This window comes from Oncorhynchus nerka, linkage group LG23, assembly GCF_034236695.1.
Source record: "Oncorhynchus nerka isolate Pitt River linkage group LG23, Oner_Uvic_2.0, whole genome shotgun sequence".
NCBI lineage: Eukaryota > Metazoa > Chordata > Actinopteri > Salmoniformes > Salmonidae > Oncorhynchus > Oncorhynchus nerka.
The window spans coordinates 37,574,549-37,595,592 of record NC_088418.1 but is presented as its reverse complement, the minus strand read 5'-3'; the positions used below and the strand labels follow the sequence as shown (position 1 = coordinate 37,595,592).

General features: G+C 46.6%; 1 protein-coding gene across 2 annotated transcripts in view; it reads left to right on the top strand.

The window, feature by feature from the left end:
- Positions 1 to 13,798, top strand: part of LOC115106790 (segment polarity protein dishevelled homolog DVL-3-like) — a 54,872-nt gene extending 41,074 nt beyond the window's left edge. The window contains exons 6-15 of one of the 2 annotated variants that reach the window (XM_029629882.2): positions 2,402 to 2,495; positions 2,598 to 2,667; positions 3,469 to 3,608; positions 7,811 to 7,887; positions 8,905 to 8,972; positions 9,141 to 9,218; positions 9,842 to 9,973; positions 10,094 to 10,261; positions 10,508 to 10,723; positions 12,546 to 13,798. In XM_029629882.2, the coding sequence (XP_029485742.1) occupies positions 2,402 to 2,495; positions 2,598 to 2,667; positions 3,469 to 3,608; positions 7,811 to 7,887; positions 8,905 to 8,972; positions 9,141 to 9,218; positions 9,842 to 9,973; positions 10,094 to 10,261; positions 10,508 to 10,723; positions 12,546 to 12,982 (1,480 nt within the window). In that variant the 3' untranslated portion in view covers positions 12,983 to 13,798. Of the gene's footprint in view, positions 1 to 2,401; positions 2,496 to 2,597; positions 2,668 to 3,468; positions 3,609 to 7,810; positions 7,888 to 8,904; positions 8,973 to 9,140; positions 9,291 to 9,841; positions 9,974 to 10,093; positions 10,262 to 10,507; positions 10,724 to 12,545 lie in introns of both variants that reach the window. The other variant, XM_029629881.2, reaches the window with a different exon arrangement.
- Positions 13,799 to 21,044: the final 7,246 nt, after the last annotated feature.

Here is a 21,044-nt window from a genome sequence, read left to right as displayed (position 1 = left end):
CCGTGTGGATGACGGATCACCACCTCAAGCTGAACCTCGGCAAGACGGAGCTGCTCTTCCTCCCGGGGAAGGACTGCCCGTTCCATGATCTCGCCATCACGGTTGACAACTCCATTGTGTCCTCCTCCCAGAGCGCTAAGAACCTTGGCGTGATCCTGGACAACACCCTGTCGTTCTCAACTAACATCAAGGCGGTGGCCCGTTCCTGTAGGTTCATGCTCTACAACATCCGCAGAGTACGACCCTGCCTCACACAGGAAGCGGCGCAGGTCCTAATCCAGGCACTTGTCATCTCCCGTCTGGATTACTGCAACTCGCTGTTGGCTGGGCTCCCTGCCTGTGCCATTAAACCCCTACAACTCATCCAGAACGCCGCAGCCCGTCTGGTGTTCAACCTTCCCAAGTTCTCTCACGTCACCCCGCTCCTCCGCTCCCTCCACTGGCTTCCAGTTGAAGCTCGCATCCGCTACAAGACCATGGTGCTTGCCTACGGAGCTGTGAGGGGAACGGCACCTCAGTACCTCCAGGCTCTGATCAGGCCCTACACCCAAACAAGGGCACTGCGTTCATCCACCTCTGGCCTGCTCGCCTCCCTACCACTGAGGAAGTACAGTTCCCGCTCAGCCCAGTCAAAACTGTTCGCTGCTCTGGCCCCCAATGGTGGAACAAACTCCCTCACGACGCCAGGACAGCGGAGTCAATCACCACCTTCCGGAGACACCTGAAACCCCACCTCTTTAAGGAATACCTAGGATAGGATAAAGTAATCCCTCTCACCCCCCCTCCCCCTGAAAAGATTTAGATGCACTACTGTTCCACTGGAGGTCATAAGGTGAATGCACCAATTTGTAAGTCGCTCTGGATAAGAGCGTCTGCTAAATGACTTAAATGTAAATGTAAATGTTGTGGCTGAATGGAAGAAAGTCCCCGCAACAATGTTCCAACTTCTAGTGGAAAGCCTTCTTAGAAGAGTGGAGGCTGTTTATAGCAGCAAAGGGGGGACCAACTCCATATTAACTTCTTGCGTCGAGCCAACCCGGATCCGGGATCATGACTACAGCCTCAAGCCCATTACCATAACGCAACGTTAACTATTCATGAAAATCGCAAATGAAATGAAATCAATATGCTAGCTCTCATGCTTAGCATTTTGTTAACAACACTGTCATCTCAGATTTTCAAAAATATGCTTCTCAACCATAGCAAACTAGCATTTAGCATTTAGCATTAGCATTTAGCGTTAGCATCACCAGGAAACATTTTCACAAAAACCAGCAAGAACATTCAATAAATAATTTACCTTTGAAGAACTTCGGATGTTTTCAATGAGGAGACTCTGTTAGATAGCAAATGTTCAGTTTTCCTGAAAGATTATTTGTGCAGGAGAAATCGGTCCGTTTTCTGCGTCATGTTTGGCTACCAAAAAAACCAGAAAATTCAGTTATAAAAACGCCAAACTTTTTCCAAAATAACGATATCGACTGAAACATGGCAAACGTTGTTTAGAATCAATCCTCAAGGTGTTTTTCTACATATCTCTTCAATGATGTATCGTTCCTGGAAGTGTGCTTCTCCCTCTGAATGGCATGGTAAAATGATTGCCACTGAGAATTGCGCACCAATTTAGACAAAGGACACCGGGCGGACACCTGGCAAATGTAGTCTCTTATGGCCAATCTTCCAATGATATGCCTACAAATACGTCACAATGCTGCAGACATCTTGGACGAACGGCAGAGAGCATAAGCTCGTTCACGGCACATTCACAGCCATATAAGGAGACGATAGTAAAGCAGAGCCTCAAAAATTCAGCTCATTTCCTGTTTGAGGTTTCATCTTGGTTTTGCCTGTAGCATCAGTTCTGGGGCACTCACAGATAATATCTTTGCAGTTTTGAAAACGTCAGAGTGTTTTCTTTCCAAAGCTGCCAATTATATGCATAGTCGAGCATCTTTTCGTGACAAAATATTGCGCTTAAAACGGGCACGTTTTTTTATCCAATAATGACATAGCGCCCCCATAGGTTGAAGAGGTTTTAATGGCCATGATTTTTGGAATGATATGTTTGATGAGCATGTGGCCGAATAATTTGATCAAGTAGTGTACATTTACCCAAGACACTAAAAAGGTGTTCTATCACATGAAAACATTACATAATCCATTTGATGTATACACTCTACGTGATCGCTATCTACTCTTATTCAAGTGCCCACAAATCATATGCTCTAGAAAAGCCATACAAAAGACTGTTGCTTTTCCCTTTGAGCTCAATGGCCACGTCTAAGATTGGCTCACATGGGTGGAGTCACATGTGGCCAATCAACCACTAGCAGATGAGTGTGCATTGTGTGTCATGACACCACAGTGAGTTGTATCGCCGCTGAGATGTCATCACCCGCAGGTTCAGTGGCTCCACGGAGCAGAGCACTTCGTCGAGGCTCATGAGACGACATCGGCGGCGGCGGCGGAAACCCAAAGCGCCTCGGATGGAGAGGGTAAGACACACACAGACCACACAGATGCCAGTGGTCCTTGTGCATGTCCTCACCTCTATCTCTTTCAGTCATTCCTCTACTCCTCCCCCTCTTTCTGTCCAGTCGTCCTCTTTCAGCAGCGTCACAGATTCCACCATGTCACTGAACATCATCACTGTCACTTTAAATATGGGTGAGTAGTACTGTTCATCTATATCTGTGTAATGTAAATAACTTTACGTCTATATGATATTTTATATATTATTGGTGATTTATGGATTGACTTCAAGATTCAGAGACCACCCACTGGGCACAGAAGTCAGTTCAACGTCTAATTTGGATTTACATTTGGTTGAGTTGTCAACTAACGTTGATTCAACCAGTAGATCGGAACTTCTCTGAGACGCTTTGTGTATACGAGCCCAGAGGCCAAAGACTCCCTTTTCAAAGAGGGATTCATATGTATCCTTCACTCTGGCTATTGGTTTTACATCAGAGGCCAAAGACTCCCTTTTCAAAGAGGGATTCATATGTATCCTTCACTCTGGCTATTGGTTTACATCAGAGGCCAAAAACTCCCCTTTCAGAGGGATTCATATGTATCCTTCACTCTGGGTATTGGTTTACATCTGAGGCCAAAGACTCCCCTTTCAGAGGGATTCATATGTATCCTTCACTCTGGGTATTGGTTTACATCTGAGGCCAAAAACTCCCCTTTCAGAGGGATTCATATGTATCCTTCACTCTGGGTATTGGTTTACATCTGAGGCCAAAGACTCCCCTTTCAGAGGGATTCATATGTATCCTTCACTCTGGCTATTGGTTTACATCTGAGGCCAAAGACTCCCCTTTCAGAGGGATTCATATGTATCCTTCACTCTAGCTATTGGTTTACATCTGTAGGGAAGGTATCCTTTGTTTTGTTCAACACTCTTTCTTTCTCTTGTCATTACTCTTCCTTCCTCCTCTCCTCCTCCTCCCTCCCTTCATGCAGAGAAGTATAACTTCCTGGGCATCAGTATTGTGGGTCAGAGTAACGAGAAAGGAGATGGAGGAATCTACATCGGCTCTATCATGAAGGGAGGAGCGGTGGCCGCCGATGGACGCATCGAGCCTGGAGACATGCTGTTGCAGGTGTTTGTTGAGCGTTTGTGTTTAACAGTGGTGGAAAAAGTACCCAATTGTCATACTTGAGTAAAAGTAAAGATACCTTAATAGAAAATGACTTACTTAAAATTGAAAGTGATCCAGTAAAATACTACTTGAGTAAAAGTCTAAAAGTATTTGATTTAAATATACATAAGTATCAAAAGTTAATGTAATTGCTGAAATTATATTTAAATAACATATGGAATCATGTAGTTACCAAAAAAGTGTTAAACAAATCCAAATATATTTTATATTTGATATTCTTCAAATTGCCACCCTTTGTCTTGTTGACAGCTTTGCACACTCTTGGCATTCTCTCAACCAGCTTCACCTGGAATGATTTTCCAACAGTCTTGAAGGAGTTCCTACATATGCTGAACATTTGTTGGCTGCTTTTCCTTCACTCTGCGGTCCGACTCATCCCAAACCATCTCAATTTGCTTGAGCTCGGGGGATTGTGGAGCCAGGTCATCTGATGCAGCACGCCATCACTCATTGTCTTGTTGAAAAACAAATGATAGTCCCAATAAGCCCAAACCAGATGGGATGGCGTATTTCTGCAGAATGCTGTGGTAGCCATGCTGGTTAAGTGTGCCTTGAATTCTAAATAAATCAGACAGTGTCACTAGCAAAGCACCATCACACCTCCTCCTCCATGCTTTATGGTGGGAAATACACATGCAGAGATCATCCATTCACCCACACCGCATCTCAGAAAGACACGGCGGTTGGAACAAAAATTCTCCAATTTGGACTGCAGACCAAAGGAAACATTTCCACCGGTCTAATGTCTATTGCTCGTGTTTCTTGGCCCAAGCAAGTCTCTTATTCTTTTTTTAAACATTTTTTACTTTTACCCCCTTTTCTCCCCAATTTCGTGGTATCCAATTGATAGTTACAGTCTTGTCTCATTGCTGCAACTCCCGTATGGACTCAGGAGAGGCGAAGGTCGAGAGCCGTGCGTACTCCGAAACACAACCCAACCAAGCTGCAACTGCATCTTGAAAATGATGGCCACTTAATCCGGAAGCCAGCATCACAAATGTGTCGGAGGAAACACCGTGCACCTGGTGACCGTTTCAGCGTGCATCTGCGCCCAGACAGCCACAGGAGTCGCAAGTGCACGATGGGACAAGCACAGCACTGTCAGCCAAACCCTCTCCTAACCCAGATGACGCTGGGCCAATTGTGCACCGCTCCATGGGTCTCCCGGTTGCGGCTGGCTGCGATAGAGCCTGGACTCAAACCCAGCATCTCTAGTGCCACAGCTAGCACTGCGATGCAGTGCCTTAGACCACTGCGCCACTCAGTAGCCCCCAAGTCTCTTCTTCTTATTGGTGTCCTTTAGTAGTGGTTTCTTTGCAGCAATTTGATCATGAAGGCCTGATTCACACAGTCTCATCTGAACAGTTGATGTTAAGATGTGTCTGTTACTTGAACTCTTTGAAGCATTTATTTGGGCTGTAATTTCTGAGGCACACTCCAGAACTCAGACATAATTTACAAATTAAGTGAGTCCGCCAGATCAGTGGCAGTAGGGATTTTGAGGGATGTTCTCTTGATAAGTGTGTGAATTGTACCATTTCTTTTCTTCAAATCAAATCAAATTTTATTTGTCACATACACATGGTTAGCAGATGTTAGTGCGAGTGTAGCGAAATGCTTGTGCTTCTAGTTCCGACAATGCAGTAATAACCAACAAGTAATCTAGCTAACAATTCCAAAACTACTGTCTTATACACAGTGTAAGGGGATAAAGAATATGTACATAAGATATATGAATGAGTGATGGTACAGAGCGGCATAGGCAAGATACAGTAGATGGTATTGAGTGCAGTATATACATATGAGATGAGTATGTAAACAAAGTGGCATAGTTAAAGTGGCTAGTGATACATGTATTACATAAGGATGCAGTAGATTATATAGAGTACAGTATATACGTATACATATGAGATGGATAATGTAGGGGTATGTAAACATTATATTAGGTAGCATTGTTTAAAGTGGCTAGTGCTATATTTTACATCATTTCCCATCAATTCCCATTATTAAAGTGGCTGGAGTTGAGTCAGTGTGTTGGCAGCAGCCACTCAATGTTAGTGGTGGCTGTTTAACAGTCTGATGGCCTTGAGATAGAAGCTGTTTTTCAGTCTCTCGGTCCCAGCTTTGATGCACCTGTACTGACCTCGCCTTCTGGATGATAGCGGGGTGAACAGGCAGTGGCTCGGGTGGTTGTTGTCCTTGATGATCTTTATGGCCTTCCTGTGACATCGGGTGGTGTAGGTGTCCTGGAGGGCAGGTAGTTTGCCCCCGGTGATGCGTTGTGCAGACCTCACTACCCTCTGGAGAGCCTTACGGTTGTAGGCGGAGCAGTTGCCGTACCAGGCGGTGAGCCCGACAGGATGCTCTCGATTGTGCATCTGTAGAAGTGTGTGAGTGCTTTTGGTGACAAGCCAAATTTCACGATGCTGTCTGTGTGGGTGGACCAATTCAGTTTGTCTGTGATGTGTATGCCGAGGAACTTAACTTACTACCCTCTCCACTACTGTTCCATCGATGTGGATAGGGGGGTGTTCCCTCTGCTGTTTCCTGAAGTCCACAATCATCTCCTTAGTTTTGTTGACGTTGAGTGTGAGGTTATTTTCCTGACACCACACTCCGAGGGCCCTCACCTCCTCCCTGTAGGCCGTCTCGTCGTTGTTGGTAATCAAGCCTACCACTGTTGTGTCGTCCGCAAACTTGATGATTGAGTTGGAGGCGTGCGTGGCCACGCAGTCGTGGGTGAACAGGGAGTACAGGAGAGGGCTCAGAACGCACCCTTGTGGGGCCCCAGTGTTGAGGATCAGCGGGGTGGAGATGTTGTTGCCTACCCTCACCACCTGGGGGCGGCCCGTCAGGAAGTCCAGTACCCAGTTGCACAGGGCGGGGTCGAGACCCAGGGTCTCGAGCTTGATGACGAGATTGGAGGGCACTATGGTGTTAAATGCCGAGCTGTAGTCAATGAACAGCATTCTCACATAGGTATTCCTCTTGTCCAGATGGTTTAGGGCAGTGTGGTTGAGATTGCATCGTCTGTGGACCTATTTGGGCGGTAAGCAAATTGGAGTGGGTCTAGGGTGTCAGGTAGGGTGGAAGTGATATGGTCCTTGACTAGTCTCTCAAAGCACTTCATGATGACGGAAGTGAGTGCTACGGGGCGGTAGTCGTTTAGCTCAGTTACCTTAGCTTTCTTGGGAACAGGAACAATGGTGGCCCTCTTGAAGCATGTGGGAACAGCAGACTGGTATAGGGATTGATTGAATATGTCCGTAAACACACCAGCCAGCTGGTCTGCGCATGCTTTGAGGGCACGGCTGGGGATGCCGTCTGGGCCTGCAGCCTTGCGAGGGTTGACACGTTTAAATGTTTTCCTCACGTCGGCTGCAGTGAAGGAGAGTCCACATGTTTTAGTTGCGGGCAGTGTCAGTGGCACTGTATTGTCCTCAAAGCGGACAAAAAAGTTATTTAGTCTGCCTGGGAGCAAGACATCCTGGTCCGTGACGGTGCTGGTTTTCTTTTTGTAATCCGTGATTGACTGTAGACCCTGCCACATACCTCTTGTGTCTGAGCCGTTGAATTGAGATTCTACTTTGTCTCTATACTGACACTTAGCTTGTTTGATTGCCTTGCGGAGGGAATAGTTACACTGTTTGTATTCGGTCATGTTTCCAGTCACCTTGCCCTGATTAAAAGCAGTGGTTCGCGCTTTCAGTTTCACACGAATGCTGCCATCAATCCATGGTTTCTGGTTTGGGAATGTTTTAATCGTTGCTATGGGAATGACATCTTCAACGCACGTTCTAATGAACTCGCACACCGAATCAGCGTATTCTTCAATGTTGTCGTCTGACGCAATACGGAACATATCCCAGTCCACGTGCTAAGAATTCAAAATCTTTTGGGTACTTTTGGGTGTCAGGGAAAATGTATGGAGTAAAAAGTAAAATGTTCTAAAAATATAAATAGTGAAGTACAGAAACCCCCAAAAATGACTTAAGTCGTGCTTTAAAGTATTTATAAGTGTCAAGAAAGTGACAATAGGAGGAATGGTTTTGGGGTCTTTAATTTGACTTTGTTGGTAGGATTTCCTGGTTTCTTTCTCTCCCTTTTCTACATCACCCCGTCTCTCCTCCCCTCTTCTCCAGGTGAACGACATTAACTTTGAAAACATGAGCAATGATGATGCAGTAAGAGTACTGAGGGAGATTGTGCATAAACCAGGGTAAGGAGCAGTCTCTCACACACTGAAACCTACTGAGGATCACACAGTGATGATGTAGTCAGAGTACTGAGGGAGATTGTGCATAAACCAGGGTAAGGAGCAGTCTCTCACACACTGAAACCTACACAAATCAAATGTATTTATATAGCCCTTCGTACATCAGCTGATATCTCAAAGTGCTGTACAGAAACCCAGCCTAAAACCCCAAACAGCAAGCAATGCAGGTGTAGAAGCACGGTGGCTAGGAACAACTCCCTAGAAAGGCCAAAACCTAGGACGAAACCTAGAGAGGAACCAGGCTATGTGGGGTGGCCAGTCCTCTTCTGGCTGTGCCGGGTGGAGATTATAACAGAACATGGCCAAGATGTTCAAATGTTCATAAATGACCAGCATGGTCGAATAATAATAAGGCAGAACAGTTGAAACTGGAGCAGCAGCACAGTCAGGTGGACTGGGGACAGCAAGGAGTCATCATGTCAGGTAGTCCTGGGGCACGGTCCTAGGGCTCAGGTCCTCCGAGAGAAAGAAAGAAAGAGAGAATTAGAGAGAGCATATGTGGGGTGGCCAGTCCTCTTCTGGCTGTGCCGGGTGGAGATTATAACAGAACATGGCCAAGATGTTCAAATGTTCATAAATTACCAGCATGGTCGAATAATAGTAAGGCAGAACAGTTGAAACTGGAGCAGCAGCATGGCCAGGTGGACTGGGGACAGCAAGGAGTCATCATGTCAGGTAGTCCTGGGGCTCAGGTCAGTTGAAACTGGAACAGCAGCATGAGAGATTGTGCATAAACCAGGGTAAGGAGCAGTCTTTCACACACTGAAACCTACTGAGTATCACACAGTGATGATGCAGTCAGAGTACTGAGGGAGATTGTGCATAAACCAGGATAAGGAGCAGTCTCACACACACTGAAACCTACACACTGATACGTACTGAGTATCACACATTGCTGCTGGTTTGTGTGTCTATAAACTGCGTGTAAACTGAGTGTTTGCTGTGTGTAATTGTTGACAGCCCTATTACCCTGACTGTGGCTAAGTGCTGGGATCCTAACCCTCGAGGATGCTTCACACTGCCGAGAAGTGAGTACTCACACACAGCATCATGTAATTAGACTGATATATTTTCCTCTTGGGAGGATCAAATGTCACCTCTAAGATTTGACATTTCATTTGCTTTTATGGGGGGAAATCGATGTAAATGTGTTTTACCATGTTCCACAGAGACAAAACAACTCTTTCTCTGTGTAGGTGAGCCGATCCGTCCCATAGACCCTGCTGCCTGGGTGTCCCACACCGCAGCAATGACTGGGGCGTACCCAGTGTATGGTATGAGCCCTTCTTTGACCACCATCACCTCCACCAGCTCCTCCATCACAAGCTCCATCCCTGAGACTGAGCGTAAGTCACCCCTCCCTTTCCCTCTCCACCATCCCCAGCGGGCAAGAGTTGGCATGGGACAACCCAATGACAAAAGTTTGTGGTCGAAATCTGGTTGTGTCGACATCAAGACATCTGGTAGAAAATAACATAATTTGGGTTGTTTTCTGGTCGAAGCAACATCCCAGATTACAACCAGGCAAACACGTATTTTTCTGGTCTCTAAAAAGACGCGTAGAAAAATGTGTCCTATTTTAGTCTGTATAACCTGACCCTGATGACAGAAAAGTCAATCCTGCCATCTTGTCAATACATTTTCCCTAGTGGGTTGCTGCACGACTGCCACTTCTGCTTACTTCATTTCCCGCTTGCTGCTGAATGAATGAATGAATGAATGGCTCCCTTGGTGTTTCCCAGTGGGCAAGACTGGGCGAAATTATTATTACAACCAGAAACTGGTTGAAATAATGTTGTTAGGATGTCATTTCAACCAGTTTTTTACAGTTTTGCCTGCTGGGTTGTTTCACTGCTGCAGCTATCTGACTGTTGCTCTTTCCTTCTTTCCCTCCCAGGGCTCGATGACTTTCATTTATCCATTCACAGCGACATGGCAGCAATCGCCAAAGCGATGGCCAATCCAGAGTCTGGCCTGGAGGTGCGAGACAGGATGTGGCTCAAGATCACAATCCCCTCCGCCTTCATAGGTATTCTTTCTCTCTTTACTCTGCTCTCTTCACTCTCTCTTCTGTCTGTATTGTCTCGCTTTCATAGGGACTATTGTTAAGGTCTCTCTCACTCTCTCCATCTGTCTGTCTCTGTCCCAGGCTCGGACGTGGTGGACTGGCTCTACCATCACATGGAGGGCTTCACTGACCGCCGTGAGGCCAGGAAGTACGCCAGCAACCTGCTGAAGGCCGGCTACATCCGGCACACCGTCAACAAGATCACCTTCTCTGAGCAGTGCTACTACATCTTCGGAGACCTCTGTGGCAGTGAGTCTTATGATCCCTTTGTCTTCCACAAGATAGCTTTCTTTATGACTCTTCAACTCTCCATCTTCGGAGACCTCTGTGGCAATGAGTCTTATTATCCCTTTGTCTTCCACAAGATAGCTTTCTTTATGACTCTTCACCTCTCCTTTTCTCCTTCTTCTTTAACACATTTGTCCCTTTCCACTCCTTCCCCTTCTCCTCCACTCTCTCCCTTCCCCTCCTCCCATTTTCTCTCCTCTCCCTCAGATATGGCTAACCTCTCACTGGGAGACCACGATTGGTCGAGTGGGGCGTCCGACCAAGACACCCTTGCTCCCCTGCCCCACCCTGGGGCTGCCCCCTGGCCCCTGGCCTTCCCTTACCAGTACCCCATCCCACAGCCCTACAACCCACACCCTCTGCACGAGCCTCCCCAAAGCCAACCTGGAAGGGGGGGGAGTGCAGGCAGCCAGCACAGCGAAGGTGAGATGCTCCGCTACACATACACGCAAACTAACAGAGAGACACACACAGAAAGGCAAACCAAATGACTGGACTGACTTTTTCCACATTTTGTTACATTACAGCCTTATTCTAAAATGGATTCATTGTTTTTCCTCATAAATCTACACACAATAAGGACCCCATAAGTAAAAAGAAAAAGAGGTTTCTCAAATTATTTGCAAATGTATAATAAAAAAATAGAAAAACGGAAACATCACATATACATACGTTTTCAGACCCTTTACTCTGTACATTGTAGAAGCACCTTTGGCAGTGATTACAGCCTCGAGTCCTTTTAAATTTGACGCTACAAGCTTGGCACACCTGTATTTGGGAGTTTCCCCCATTTTTCTCTGCAAATCCTCTCAAGCTCTGTCAGGTTGGATGGTGAGCTTGCTGCACAGCTATTTTCAGGTCTCTCCAGAGATGTTCGATCGGGTTCAAGTCTATGCTCTGGCTGGGCCACTCAAGGATATTCAGAGACTTGTCCGGAAGCCACTGGTGCGTTTTCTTGCCTGTGTACTTAGGGTCGTTGTCCTACTAGAAGGTTCACTTTCACCCCAGTCTGAGGTCCTAAGCAGGTTTTCATCAAGGATCTCTCTGTACTTTGCTCAGTTTGCCCAGTCCCTTCCGCTGAAAAATATTCCCACAGCATGATGCTGCCACCACCATGCTTCACCGTAAGGATGGTGCCAGATTTCCTGGTCTGAGAGTCTTTAGGTGCCTTTTGGCAAACTCCAAGCGGTTTCATGACTCTCTCTCCTTGGTGATGATCAAAGGTGCCAGATCACCTGGCAGTGGCTGACAGATAGTCAGACCCCCCTCTCCTCCCACAGGTTAGGAGAGAGGCAGTTGTTGGGCCGGTTTTATGACTTAACAGCCAGTCACAAATAGTTTGCAGAAACTCTTCAGTATGGGCAGACTGAAACCTCTTTGTTACAGATCTACTTTTTTATGATGGTGTGTATAGTGGTCGGGAACCTGAACCTGAATAGTAAACCTTGAGACCACTACGGGACCAGCCAATGTACAGCACGGGCTGAACATGACAAATGGTTTAAACTCTACAGACCAGAAAACGTGGGATGTTAGTCCATACATTATTTGAGATGGTTGTCCTTCTGGAAGGTTCTCCCATCTCCACAGAGGAACTCTGGAGCTCTGTCAGAGTGACCATTGGTTTCTTGGTCACCTCCCTGACCAAGGCCCTTCGCCCCTGACTGCTCAGTTTGGCCAGGCGGCCAGCTGTAGAAAGAGTCTTGGTGGCTCCAAACTTCTTCCATTTAAGAATGATGGAGGCCAGTGAGTTCTTAGGGACCTTCAATGCTGCAGAGATTTGTTGGTACCCTTCCCCAGATCTGTGCCTCGACACAATCCTGTCTTGGAGCTCTACGGACAATTCCTTCGACCTCATGGCTTGTTTTTTTTCCAACTGTGGGACCTTATATAGACAGGTTTATGCCTTTCCAAATCATGTCCAATCAATTGAATTTACCACAGGTGGACTCCAAGTTGTAGAAACATCTCAAGGATGATCAATGGAAAGCAGATGCATCTGAGCTCATTATCGAGTCTCATAGCAAAGGGTCTGAATACTTATGTAAATAAGGTATCTGTTTTAAAAAAAATTGCAAACATTTCTAAAAAATGTTTTTCGCTTTGTCATTATGGGGTACTGTGTGTACATTGATGAAGAAAAAGTTACCAGGTCTGAATACTTTCTGAATGCAGGGTACACACCTTAATACTCTGTGTAGACTATACACCTTTAACTCTCAACCTTTCTCTCTCTCCTTTGCAGAGAGTCGTAGCAGCGGGTCCAACTGCAGTGGCAGTAAGAAGGAAGAGGCTGCTGGGGGGGCAGGCGGTGGTGCTGGTGGTGGCGAGTCCAAGTCCACAGGCCACACAGGGAGTGGCAGCGAATCAGAGCTGAGGAAGGAAAATGCCCCCAGTGATTGCTCAGTGGCGGTGCCCCCTAACGAGCACAGCATGCACAGCCTGATCAGCTTGGCCCACAGTGTCCACAGTGTCCACAGCACCCATTCCCACAGCGGTAGCCTGGTGTACGGACCCCCCGGCCTGCCAGCCCAGCCGCCGCCCTCCCTCCCCATCACGGCCCCCCCTGGGTCGCCCCGGGGCCGAGACCTAGCCTCCGTGCCCCCTGAACTCACCGCCTCACGACAATCATTCCGCATGGCCATGGGCAACCCCAGTGAGTTTTTTGTTGATGTCATGTGATGTGTTATCCAGAGGGCGGATCCTCACTGCAGGTGTTCTGGACGTCCTGGTACGGAGAGGAAGGAGGTGGTGGAGTAGGAGGAAAGGAGGTAGAGGCTAAGAGAAAGACCGGTGGTGCTGAGAGGGATATGGTTGTAACTGCATAGCTCTCCTTCTGTCTGTCTGTCGCCAGTGTTGTGGCGCCTGTACTTTCTTCAGTGAAGAAAATCGGTGTGGATGCAGCTCTCTCTCCTCTTGATCCCCATTAAATAGACAATTTTGTTCATATGTTCTTTTCCACATCAGTTTGAGTGTGTGTGCCTGTGTGTGTATATGAGTGAGTGAATATGTTGTTGGAATTGAATGTTTTCTTTTTGTCATTTTCTCCCTTTTCCTCTACATGTGTCCCATTCAACTGTGTTCAAATCTCTGTGGACCCTCCATTGCAAACCCTCTTTAAAAATCAACACAGTCCATACTAGATGGGAGAAGGCTCAGAAAGAGAGAGCTCGATAGAGAGAGACTGTGGACCATAGAGATCCTATTAAATTACTATTCTGAAAAAAATGGTCCTAATTTTATACTGTGGACAGGGTTGTGTTCATTAGGGCATGCAACGGTTAAAAAAACATTTAGCAACAGAAAACAAAAATTTGCCTTTCTTATTGGAGAAATAGGTTCAGGTAGTCCCTCCCTGTTTGTCTATTTTCTTCCATTTGGTGCCTAATGAACATGTCCCAGGTCCCATGAATGTGTTAAGGATGTTGGTGTTACTCTTTCTGAGTGTTCTCTGAGCTGACTCAAATTAACGTCCGAAATAAAACATAGAAAATGAAACTGTCTCAGGTATTTTTGTATCTTTCTATGTTGAGTTTCTCCACAAAAGTTATGTAGACAGGGAGAGAGATGGAGAAGGTTAGAGAGCATAGATGAAAAGGTATTATGAGGGTGTAAATTACTTCTCATTGCTTTACACTCAGTAGCAGTCATGTTAATTGTGATCATAATCTCAGATAACGCTCTAACCAATCAGTGCAATTAATACTGGAAGATGAAGAGTATACGAGCTGAACCTTGCACCAATATATTACACGACACCAGGGTTGGAGTCAATTCCTTTTTAATTCTGAAAGTAAACTGAAATCAAAGCTCCTCTGAGGAAAAAATGGGAATAGGAATTTCAATTTACTTCCTGACTTGACCCCATCACCCCAACCCTGCATGACACAGGGGCATTTTGTGACATCCAGCATTTTAGTAAAGGAAATATGAGAAGCATGTTGCCCCAATCTCTTTCTCCATATCTCTCTTGGTACATTGCGATATGTTATTGTCTTTTTCATCATCAACATCCATTTCGAGCCCTATTCTTACATGCTGACTAGACCAGGCACGCGCATGCGTGCGCCATCGTACGCATGTTGATTTTGTCCCCCCAACACCAGATGCGATCAGGACACGCAGGTTGAAATATCAAAACAAACTCTGACCCAACTATATTAATTTGGGGACAGGTCGAAATACATGAAACGTTGATGGCCATTTAGCTAGCTAGCCTTCTGTTGCTAGCTAATTTGTCCTGAGATATAAACATTGGGTTATTTTAACTGAAATATACAATGTCCTTTTTCCTGGATCTTTGTAGAATTTTGACCCATTTTGAGCCACAAAATCGTGTGTTCTCAAGTAATCCACAGATGAAAGGGGAATCCTAGTTAGTTTCTAGTAATTATTATTTTTTTATTTTTTTATTTTTTTTATCTTGATCACTCCTCCTTCAGTCTTCTTCTTCTGTGGACTTTATATGGCGAAACTTTAAGGTGCATACCACCACCAACTGGACTGGAGTGTGGATCTCAGTTCATCATCTCAGTTCATCACCCATGTGGGTATATGCAACTAAAAACCACTGAGGAGATGGTGAGAGACGGGACTAGCAGCACGTCAAGCTTAAAAAATAGAACTAATGCCTCGTGTCAAAATATAACACCTAGGTCACACCAACACTGTCTTTGAATTTTGGTACACCAGAAGTACATTATGCGTTTGCCTTGCAGCATTGCATTGCCAAGGCAGTCGCAGTGCATTCTGTGTAGTGCATATGTTGGATTTATATAACATATGCATCAAACTATGCATAGATGGCTTGACAGAAATGGTAGCAGAAGATGAATGTTTAACTTTTGTTGCATACATAACCAGGATAGTAACACTTGCTTATGGAAATTGGATAATTTAAGGGGAATTTTATTTAGCTAAAACTTACATTTTGGGAGAAATTCAATGGCACCAACCTTTTAAAAAAAAAGATTCCTATCCTGAATTTGGATGTAATTCTTGATCCATGCATTTGGCACTGAATAAAGCCAATTTATCATCTGATCATATCCTGTGATAACTTTATTCTGTATCAGCAAAAACATTTTCTTTTATCACTTATTGTCACGTTCTGACCATAGTTCTGTTGTTTTTTCCTTGTTTTAGTGTTGGTCAGGACGTGAGCTGGGTGGGCATTCTATGTTGTGTGTCTAGTTTGTCTGTTTCAATCAGAGGCAGGTGTTAGTCATTGTCTTTGATTGGGAACCATATTTAGGTAGCTTGTTTTGTGTTGGGGTTTGGGGTGATTGTTTCCGTGTCTGTGGTTTTCACCACACGGTACTGTTTCGTTTTTTGTAATTCACGTCATCATTTATTGTTTTTGTTCTAGTGTTCATCATTCATAAATACATTATGGACACTTACCACGCTGCATCTTGATCCGATCCTTGCTCTTCAGACGAAGAGGAGGAAAACCCTTACACTTATACAGTGTCATGTTACACTCGTCGTTTGAATGAGGAGACCAAGGTGCAGCGTGGTAAGCGTACATCTTTCTTTATTAGATGAACACCAAAAAATAAATGAACGTAACGTTCTGCAGGCTACACAGTAACTATACAAAATCAAGATCCCACAAACTAAGGTGGGAAAGAGGCTGCCTAAGTAAGATCCCCAATAAGAGACAACGATAGACAGCTGCCTCTGATTGGGAACCATACCAGGCCAAACAAAGAAATAGGAAAACTAGATTGCCCACCCTAGTCACACCCTGACCTAACCAAAATGTCCTAATAATTGCTCCCACAGTTGATTTCTTCAAACCAAGCTGCTTACCTATTGCAGATTCAGTCTTCCCAGCCTGGTGCAGGTCTACAATTTTGTTTCTGGTGTCCTTTGACAGCTCTTTGGTCTTGGCCATAGTGGAGTTTGGAGTGTGACTGTTTGAGGTTGTGGACAGGTGTCTTTTATACTGATAACAAGTTCAAACAGGTGCCATTAATACAGGTAACGAGTGGAGGACAGAGGAGTCTCTTAAAGAAGAAGTTACAGGTCAGTGAGAGCCAGAAATCTTGCTTGTTTGTAGGTGACCAAATACTTATTTTCCACCATAATTTGCAAATAAATTCATAAAAAATCCTACAATGTGATTTTCAGGATTTTTTTTCTCTAATTTTGTCTGTCATAGTTGAAGTGTACCTATTATGAAAATTACAGGCCTCATCTTTTTAAGTGGGAGAACTTGCACAATTGGTGGCTGACTAAATACTTTTTTTGCCCTACTGTATGCTATAGGTTCTAAATTTATGAAAATGAACCATGCATCAACAACACAACATTGCGCAACCACAATATTTTTGCCTTACAATATTAATCAGACTAAAATACATTACATAATAGCTATATTAACCACGGTTTTCTCATCTCACTTCAATGGGAATGTAGTAGATGTATTTCACAATTTTCAATAACTATTCATGCTTAGCCCTACCAATCAGGTGCTCCAGCTGTCCATGTCATGCTTAGCCCTACCAATCAGGTGCTCCAGCTATCCATGTCATGCTTAGCCCTACCAATCAGGTGCTCCAGCTCTCCATGTCATAGCCCTACCAATCAGGTGCTCCAGTCCCTAGCCCTACCAATCAGGTGCTCCAGCTGTCCATGTCATGCTTAGCCCTACCAATCAGGTGCTCCAGCTCTCCATGTCATGCTTAGCCCTACCAATCAGGGGCTCCAGCTGTCCATGTCATGCTTAGCCCTACCAATCAGGTGCTCCAGCTATCCATGTCATGCTTAGCCCTACCAATCAGGTGCTCCAGCTCTCCATGTCATGCTTAGCCCTACCAATCAGGTGCTCCAGCTGTCCATGTCATGCTTAGCCCTACCAATCAGGGGCTCCAGCTGTCCATGTCATGCTTAGCCCTACCAATCAGGTGCTCCAGCTGTCCATGTCATGCTTAGCCCTACCAATCAGGTGCTCCAGCTATCCATGTCATGCTTAGCCCTACCAATCAGGTGCTCCAGCTCTCCATGTCATGCTTAGCCCTCCATGTCATGCTTAGCCCTACCAATCAGGTGCTCCAGCTGTCCATGTCATGCCCTACCAATCAGGTGCTCCAGCCCTACCAATCAGGTGCTCCAGCTCTCCATGTCATCCATACCAATCAGGTGCTCCAGCTGTCCATGTCATGCTTAACCCTACCAATCAGGAGCTCCAGCTGTCCATGTCATGCTTAGCCCTACCAATCAGGTGCTCCAGCTATCCATGTCATGCTTAGCCCTACCAATCAGGTGCTCCAGCTGTCCATGTCATGCTTAGCCCTACCAATCAGGTGCTCCAGCTCTCCATGTCATGCTTAGCCCTACCAATCAGGAGCTCCAGCTGTCCATGTCATGCTTAGCCCTACCAATCAGGTGCTCCAGCTCTCCATGTCATGCTTAGCCCTACCAATCAGGTGCTCCAGCTGTCCATGTCATGCTTAGCCCTACCAATCAGGTGCTCCAGCTCTCCATGTCATGCTTAGCCCTACCAAGCAGGTGCTCCAGCTGTCCATGTCATGCTTAGCCCAACCAAGCAGGTGCTCCAGCTGTCCATGTCATGCTTATCCCTACTAAGCAGGTGCTCCAGCTGTCCATGTCATGCTTAGCCCTACCAATCAGGTGCTCCCGCTGTCCATGTCATGCTTAGCCCTACCAAACAGGTGCTCCAACTGTCCATGTCATGCTTAGCTCTACCAATCAGGTGCTCCAGCTGTCCGTGTCATGCCTAGCCCTACCAATCAGGTGCTCCAGCTGTCCGTGTCATGCTTAGCCCTACCAAGCAGGTGCTCCAGCTGTCCGTGTCATGCTTAGCCCTACCAAGCAGGTGCTCCAGCTGTCCGTAACCGTAAAAGCCTTGGTTTCATGCATGTTAACATCAGAAGCCTCCTCCCTAAGTTTGTTTTATTCTCTGCTTTAGCACACTCTGCCAACCCGGATGTCATAACCGTGTCTGAATCCTGGCTTAGGAAGGCCACCAGAAATCATGAAATTTCCATTTCCATTTCCATTTCCATTTAAGTCATTTAGCAGACGCTCTTATCCAGAGCGACTTACAAATTGGTGCGTTCACCTTAAGACATCCAGTGGAACAGCCACTTTACAATAGTGCATCTAAATCTTTTAAGGGGGGTGAGAAGGATTACTTTATCCTATCCTAGGTATTCCTGAAAGAGGTGGGGTTTCAGGTGTCTCCGGAAGGTGGTGATTGACTCCGCTGTCCTGGCGTTGTGAGGGAGTTTGTTCCACCATTGGGGGGCCAGAGCAGCGAACAGTTTTGACTGGGCTGCGCGGGAACTGTACTTCCTCAGTGGTAGGGAGGCGAGCAGGCCAGAGGTGGATGAACGCAGTGCCCTTGTTTGGGTGTAGGGCCTGATCAGAGCCTGGAGGTACTGAGGTGCCGTTCCCCTCACAGCTCCGTAGGCAAGCACCATGGTCTTGTAGCGGATGCGAGCTTCAACTGGAAGCCAGTGGAGAGAGAGGAGGAGCGGGGTGACGTGAGAGAACTTGGGAAGGTTGAACACCAGACGGGCTGCGGCGTTCTGGATGAGTTGTAGGGGTTTAATGGCACAGGCAGGGAGCCCAGCCAACAGCGAGTTGCAGTAATCCAGACGGGAGATGACAAGTGCCTGGATTAGGACCTGCGCTGCTTCCTGTGTGAGGCAGGGTCGTACTCTGCGGATGTTGTAGAGCATGAACCTACAAGAACGGGCCACCGCCTTGATGTTAGTTGAGAACAACAGGGTGTTGTCCAGGATCACGCCAAGGTTCTTAGCGCTCTGGGAGGAGGACACAATGGAGTTGTCAACCGTGATGGCGAGATCATGGAACGGGCAGTCCTTCCCCGGGAGGAAGAGCAGCTCCGTCTTGCCGAGGTTCAGCTTGAGGTGGTGATCCGTCATCCACACTGATATGTCTGCCAGACATGCAGAGATGCGATTCGCCACCTGGTCATCAGAAGGGGGAAAGGAGAAGATTAATTGTGTGTCGTCTGCATAGCAATGATAGGAGAGACCATGTGAGGTTATGACAGAGCCAAGTGACTTGGTGTATAGCGAGAATAGGAGAGGGCCTAGAACAGAGCCCTGGGGGACGCCAGTGGTGAGAGCGCGTGGTGAGACAGATTCTCGCCACGCCACCTGGTAGGAGCGACCTGTCAGGTAAGACGCAATCCAAGCGTGGGCCGCGCCGGAGATGCCCAACTCGGAGAGGGTGGAGAGGAGGATCTGATGGTTCACAGTATCGAAGGCAGCCGATAGGTCTAGAAGGATGAGAGCAGAGGAGAGAGAGTTAGCTTTAGCAGTGCGGAGGGCCTCCGTGATACAGAGAAGAGCAGTCTCAGTTGAATGACTAGTCTTGAAACCTGACTGATTTGGATCAAGAAGGTCATTCTGAGAGAGATAGGGGAGAGCTGGCCAAGGACGGCACGTTCAAGAGTTTTGGAGAGAAAAGAAAGAAGGGATACTGGTCTGTAGTTGTTGACATCGGAGGGATCGAGTGTAGGTTTTTTCAGAAGGGGTGCAACTCTCGCTCTCTTGAAGACAGAAGGGACGTAGCCAGCGGTCAGGGATGAGTTGATGAGCGAAGTGAGGTAAGGGAGAAGGTCTCCGGAAATGGTCTGGAGAAGAGAGGAGGGAATAGGGTCAAGCGGGCAGGTTGTTGGGCGGCCAGCCGTCACAAGACACGAGATTTCATCTGGAGAGAGAGGGGAGAAAGAGGTCAGAGCACAGGGTAGGGCAGTGTGAGCAGAACCAGCGGTGTCGTTTGACTTAGCAAACGAGGATCGGATGTCGTCGACCTTCTTTTCAAAATGGTTGACGAAGTCATCTGCAGAGAGGGGGGGGGGGGGAGGATTCAGGAGGGAGGAGAAGGTGGCAAAGAGCTTCCTAGGGTTAGAGGCAGATGCTTGGACTTTAGAGTGGTAGAAAGTGGCTTTAGCAGCAGAGACAGAAGAGGAAAATGTAGAGAGGAGGGAGTGAAAGGATGCCAGGTCCGCAGGGAGGCGAGTTTTTCTCCATTTCCGCTCGGCTGCCCGGAGCCCTGTTCTGTTATGTTCTGTTCCATCCCTAACTACATTTTCTGACAAGATAGAACTGCCAAAGGTGGCGGAGTTGCAATCTACTGCACAGAGAGCTTGCAGAGTTCTGTCTTACTATCCAGGTCTGTGCCCAAACAATTTGAGCTTCTACTTCTAAAAATCCACCTTTCCAGAAACAAGTCTCTTGCCGTTTACGCTTCTTATAAACCATCTTCAGCCACCAGCTGTGCCCTTGACACCATATGTGAATTGATTGCCCCCCCCATCTATCTTCAGAGCTCGTGCTGTTAGGTGACCTAAACTGGCACATGCTTAACACCCCAGCTGTCCTAAACTAGATGCCCTCAATCTCACACAAATTATTAATGAACCTACCAGGTACAACCCCAAATCCGTAAACATGGGCACCCTCATAGATCATCCTGACCAACCTGCCCTCCAAATACACTTCTGCTGTCTTCAACCAGCAACTCAGCAATCACTGCCTCATTGCCTGCGTGAGTAATGGGTCCGAGGTCAAACGACCACCCCTCATCACTGTCAAACGCTCCCTTAAACACTTCTGCGAGCAGGCCTTTCTAATCGACCTGGCCCGGGTATCCTGGAAGGACATTGACCTCATCCCGTCAGTTGAGGATGCCTGGTCATTCTTTAAAAGTAACTTCCTCACCATTTTAGATAAGCATGCTC